The 6,653-nt window shown below is 35.2% G+C and overlaps 1 protein-coding gene across 1 annotated transcript in view; it reads left to right on the forward strand.

Moving 5' to 3' along the window:
• The window catches only part of LOC106459419 (ras-related and estrogen-regulated growth inhibitor-like protein), a 52,092-nt gene extending 48,723 nt beyond the window's left edge, over positions 1-3,369 (forward strand). The window contains exon 4 of the mRNA XM_013919038.1: positions 2,920-3,369. Within this exon, the coding sequence (XP_013774492.1) occupies positions 2,920-3,369 (450 nt within the window). The remainder of the gene's footprint in view (positions 1-2,919) is intronic.
• Positions 3,370-6,653: the final 3,284 nt, after the last annotated feature.

A 6,653-nucleotide genomic window follows, 5' to 3' on the forward strand; every position in this document is an offset into this window, starting at 1 on the left:
GAGCTGCCACTGTTGCAGGTTTTCTTGCAACTGTTGTTATTTCTTTTCTTGTTCTTGTATTGCTGCCATCAAATCTGCTAAGCTGTAGTTTGATTTGCCACTTCTCGTTTCCATTTTTTTTTCATCCCACTTCTGACACCAATTTTTTACGCCACTGGTCGTTATTTAATTTCCCGTATAATTTCTTTCAGATGAAACTTAAGCGATACAAGTCCTTTCTTAAATAAAACTAGTTTATTCTTTCTAAATACAACTTAGCAATACACTTAATTTCCACAGTCACGCTATAACTTAAACAAACACTATAATTCACAAAGAACGAACGATTCACGCGCTTGACTCAATTGTCATCTCTATCTCTGTCTGCAATTTAATTCCATTGTTGCCGTCACTTCTTGGCGGTCTTATATACAAGAATACCGCACATCTAGTAAACACTCGAGACTTCACGAAGGGACATGAATTTTCTAGAAGCTCATGTCGTGTTACTAGCGTCACGTGACTTCCGCTGTCGTAACAACTCCTTGTGTAGTAGAGCCACTGATTCTTCGCCTACTTTCATCAGCAGAATGAAACACGTTTTAAAAAGCTTTTTCAAAAAAAATCTTGCTCGGGTGATATTATAAAAATATATAATTTAGTGTTTCCCTACTTTTGCTTCAAAACAATAAACAAAAAAGTGAGGTTAAGATTCAGTTCTTGTTTATAATACATATAGTATTATTAAGTTATCTGTTCAAAGGCATTCTTGGCTCAACAGCTCTTTCTTCATCACTCAACTTCTGCTCTCCTTTTCACCTTAAGATCCCCTATCTCTCAGATCGTCCAGCAGTATATCTCTTTCTATCCCTCGGTCGGTTAGCTTGAGTTACGCCTTCTGGTACCTTCTTTGTCAAATCATCTCCTCGAATAATGTTTGACCCACATCTTTGCTTTGCCATATATTTCCTATCAAGATTCGATTTTTCATCAATACCTCAAGCATTTCCTCATTACTTATTCGTTTAGTTCAACTGATTTTTTCCCATCCGTCTACACCTCAAAACTAATCTTTTAATGTCTCCTTCTCTCAGAGGCAATGTAACTGCTGCATACATCGTCATACTCCAAACCAGAATCAATATACTTGTCTTCTAGAAGATCAAGTACAAAATTTAAGTGATTTTTAGGTCCTTTGGTATTTGTCTGGTTTTTAAAGTGAGGTGAATTGAGAAAATGGTATTTTTACTCGAAAATGTGTTTTTATTAAACGCAGGCAAATAATTACGACTGTAAAATATCATGCTTTATTAGTAAACTGTTAAACTTGTAATAAGATAAAGTTTTACGTCATCTTGCTCTTTGTATTGAGTGACATTCTCCAGGTTATTTAGTTTTTTACATCGAATGCATTTGAACTTTACAGAACATTAAGAGCTAATTCTCTTGTATTATATATACACTGTACTACCATTATTACTCCTAGTTAGAAATGGCATACGTACTCTAAATTCGTTTAAGAAATCCATGGTTCTACTTAGGGTGTCTAGCGGTCAGAAATTTCCACAACTGCTCGTAAAGAAGTCAGGATTTTTAGAGGAATAGTTATTGGATGCAACATGTCCAAATTCAACGTGTGTAGTGTGCTGAAAAAATAGAAGTCAATTGAAGTTGTGGGTGTGAAATATCAGCTTGTGAAATTAAAGCATGCATCTGGCATTAAACCCACCATTCAAGTCCAATAAAAGTTCATAATTGCAGACAGATAGCTCCTTACTGCTAGATTTCAAAAATAATCTGCTCGTTGTTCGATTTAGATGAATCGCTCTGGGTTTGACAACAATTTCGAGAATGAATTGGAAAAGAAAAATGGCTGAAGTGGTATAATAATATGTGCCAGTTTTTAATTGGTTTGAACTTGGTTCATTAGTAATAATTAAGAGAGTCATAAATGTTACACTTCCTGCTTTGATGGAATTCTGTGAGAAAGGACCACAGCTGTTTGCTTTTGCCATACTGAACACCATTTACAGTTCCTTTGGCCAGGAACTTTGAAAGTAACCCAACTTAATCACTCTAAAACGTTTCGGAATGTCTTCTGAGGAGCAGAAAAGATAAACCTCGAAATCTCGCTACTTTTGGAACTGCTTTGAACGAGGAGGGTAATCTATTCTACCAGATCTGTAACAATGGTCTGTGGCAAGTGTTAGTAACACAGTTCAGAATATGATTAATGCCAAAAGTAGACCTACGCATTAATCAATATGCAGCCCCAGGTTTAAATTAGATAAAACTATAGTTACTAGTAGAATTGTTTTTTTTTTAATATTACATAAATGAAAACTTCAGCAGTGTTTCAAATATCAATTGATTAAAAATGACTATACTAGTAATAGTGAACGGTACGTTTACGGAGATACAGTGCTAAAATTAATTCAAGTTTCGATTCCCCCGCGGTGGACAAATTGCAGATAGCCCATTATGCGCTAAAACAACAACATATCGGCTTTAGTTTATACACTGTAGTAGTAATATGGATAACGTTATTTAGTTCTGTAACCTTGTCATTTTTATATAGAATTATGTTGATTTCTTCACAATATTTTCTTAATGAGTACAGACGACATGAAAGAGTTATATATGAATAATTTTGCAATACCTACTCGATTGAAGTGCAAGCAAAATTCAATTAACCACACTGGACAATTTTCAAAGCCAGAAAAGCACCTTCTTTCTTCTCTCATATAATGAATAACAAGTGTATTTTGAAACTTGACCAATAAAAGGTTATGGGTGTTGTTTTTTGGCTCATTTTAAAATATACTTCATAAGATTTTTTTTCTTTAATGATATGACATAAACTATTTTGAATGCAAGAGTTACATAATTTTTCATTATTAGTCACAGGATACTTTTAGTTATTTTTTTCTTTTCCCACAGACGACAGCCTGTCTACATGAACATATTTCTTGGGCCAACGCCTTTGTTCTTGTCTATAGTATTTGTGAGAAGGCCAGCTTTCAACAAGCGCGTGTTTTATTAGAAACAATTAGTGCTATGAAAGGTCTAAGGTATGCGCCTGTGATTCTGCTCGGCAACAAGAGAGATCTGGAACACGTACGGCAAGTTGGCGTGGATGATGGCCACGAGATGTCCTTACAATTCCAATGTCAATTCTACGAAGTTTCCGCAGCAGAAAATTATGTTGGAGTCAGTTTGGCTTTTCAAAGCCTCATTCGTGAAGCGAGGGCAATGCAAGCGCTAAAGACACTACCAGTCAGACGAAAAGTGGGCGCCGCCATGACAGTTTCGAAGATGATCGGTATGGTATTTGGGAAGAGTGGAAAATCTTTACAAAATGGGAAAAAAAGGCCATCTTTATCAATTTGATAATTTCAGTGGTTTCTTCAAGACTGGCCACAATTTCAAACCAATTGATCGTGCGTTTAGTCTTTGTGCGTAATATTGTCATATCGACAGACTGTTATTTGATAATAATATACATATAAATGAACTTTTAATCTTCAGTGGAGTCTGACTTTTTTATCGTGCATTTAAAATTCGGCGCGGGTCGTTCATCCACTCAGTTAGAAGAAGGGATATTTATTTCTCGCGTCTCTCGTAGCAAATATAAAGCGAATTAGTTGGAGGTTTATTAGACATTATTCAGATTATATTAGAAAAAGTTTGTTTATATTATTTATATGTTCGCTTTATATCTGCAATAAATGTAAAAATGGGAGTTAAAACATTTTAGGCTACTGCATTGAAAATATAAACGCATTAGCAATTTACGCAGTTGATCTAGTTATCTATGAAATATTATATATTTTTTCCACAGTAATGTTGGTGTTTTTTGTTTTGTTTTTGCGTATTATTCTCCGTAAAGCGCGTACATGCGTTACCTTGTACATAAACATTAAAAATATGTTCGGAAATCTATTCTGTTTTATATTTAATAAACACGGTCATGGTTTAGACCGAAAGGCAAACCTTTAGAACTTTGATTAGAAAACTGTTTTTATCTGGTTGCTAAGTTGATTGTCTCTCACTTCACCCTCCATCTTTCCTATTTTCAGGAGTCTCATTTCCATGTACTAAAGTTGTGTTATCTAAAGTTATTCTAAGTAAAACATTATTTCAGAACAAAGATGTTTAAACAGAAAAGAGGTAATAATGTAAAATGAATGGAATGTTTGCACAATTTATGTATTTAAGCAACATATTTTATACGTTATAGTAAAAAAGTGACTGACGAAAAGGAATAACGTTAGTTATTAAATTATATAAGGAATCTGAATTTGTACTTTTGGCAAAGTTACTAAGGCTTTTATTTTGAACTATTGACCAGATGTAAGTCATCCAGTCAGTAGTATCCTATCACTAATCGTCTATGCTAGAAAGGATTAACTCTTACTCTTATCACGCACCACAGCTTAGTGTAGGAAAAATACTTTGTAGTATCGTATGGATTCGAACCCGACCCACCATCTTCAAAATCCAGTGTTCTACCACAGGGCCAACCTGCGCCCCAAATTATATCAGCATTGTAAGTATTACTAAAGCTTTAGAATGATTGTATTGAAATTTTATATATGTTTCTTGCGCGAATACTGCTGTATTTTAAGCTTATTAGCTTTCAAACTATTAAAGTCCTTATATCTTATAACTAGGATTTTGAGTCGCAACTTTTATAATGTCATGGTTTGTACTCTCAGTAACCATGTCAATGCTCACATACTTTCGCATTAGCTAGAGTACAAAAAAACATTTCAACTGGGGAACGTAAGATGCGTCGCCATATTCATTGTTAAAACTATACCAGATCGTTTGCTCAGCTTTCATAATGCCAACATAGACATTAAAAGTACAATTCTTACCTTTATCACTGAAATGTTATTCTAAAATTAGATCAAACTGATGTCTTCATCATATTTATTGGTAGGCAGTATAGGATGAACATAGTGTTTCTACAAATCCCATCATTGGTTATTTTAACTTTTACCATAGTAATTTCTATCGAGCCCTCTATCGTCTATAACACCGCCCCTTTAATCTCATACCTTCTAGTATCATCATGCCATTATATTACGAAACCATATTTGAAACACAGTTATGTTTGTATTTTAGAAAAAAATCTAAGAATATATAGATACATATATATATTCAACTGAGCTGAATTTCAGGATAGCATTCAATTACATAATATTTTAAAAGTACAAATTAAATGGAATAGGTGAAATTATGAAATGCGTTATGTTGAACTTATATCATAAACAGAGAAAATATTCATGTTGCAAAACAAAAAATATATATATATGCACATTAATGTTTAAAATTTGTATAAGCATACTAATGCTCAAAAATATGTTTCATGGGCCCAAAAAAATACCTGGTAACGCCCTCTGAAAAACAGTCGTTCCTAAAATGTAACACTACTCACTGAATGAAAGACTGTTTGATAAACAGAGGGTCTTAAATATTGACAAATTTTCTTCGACCATAAAAAACCTAGTCTACTAATAACTGTAACTGGTCTGCATTTTCTTCAAACATATTTTTGATTGGGTGAATAATTTTTATTTTGTTATGAGAATGAATGTTGTAAATATACAAGCTAATAAAATTGGTTTTATGTTTATGAATCTTGATCAATGACTTTTTTAATATATCGTATACCAAGTTTGTGTCAGATTTAATGCCTATTGTAAGACTCTTATTTTGTATATAAATCTTTAATATTAGGATATCCCCCCAGTTGCATAGCGATATGTCTGCGGACTTACAACGCTAGAAACCGAGTTTCGATACCCATAGTAGGCAGAGCACAGATATCTCATTGTGTAGATTTGTGCATAACTACAAACAAAACGATATTAGCATATGTGATAAAACTTTGTCAACTCTAATGCAGACATCTTCAGTCCTGCCAGAAATAAGATTCCAGACATGAGTGTCAGCAATAGGGGTGATCTAGTACGAAGAAAGCCACAGGAATTTGATGAGAAGCATATAGAGTACAATTTGAGCAACTGGCAGAAATGAATGGATGTACAGAAGAGCTGAAAGCAGTGTAGCTGGCAACGAGCTTGAAGGGACAACCACTAGAAATACTTGGACAGTTGTCAGCAGACGACAGGCACAACTATAGAGCACTGGTAACTGCTCTAGAAATCAGGAACACAAAAGCAGTCCGAAGTCTACAGGGCTAGGTTTAGGACTAGAGGCCGTGCTAAAGGGGAGAGCCTGCAAGAGCTGGCACAGGATTTGGCAAGTATGGCACATAAGATCTACCCAACTGCACCACCCGATATCCTCAAGCTCTTGCTGAGGGATCAGTTTGTAAACGCCTTGGACAGTGCACAACTGAAGATACAAGTACAGCAAGCACACCCTTTACAATGCAGGATGCAATGGCCAGAGCTCTTGAATTCGAATCCTTCTTTAAGTCCAGCACAGAGGTACCAAGGTTGGTACAGTCATCTGGATTCAAGGCCAGAGAAGGTTAGCTCTCAGAGAGGTTTGAGGGACTTTGCTGGCACTGTAATAAACCTGGGCACAAGAGAGCTCAATGCTGGAAACTTCTACACAGGGGAGACGATACAGCAGGAAAGGCTGCTACCCAGAAAGGTTGTTGGAACTGTGGATAGCACAATTGAGGAGCCAGTGTAGGA

Source organism: Limulus polyphemus, unplaced genomic scaffold (assembly GCF_000517525.1).
Source record: "Limulus polyphemus unplaced genomic scaffold, Limulus_polyphemus-2.1.2 Scaffold605, whole genome shotgun sequence".
Lineage (NCBI taxonomy): Eukaryota > Metazoa > Arthropoda > Merostomata > Xiphosura > Limulidae > Limulus > Limulus polyphemus.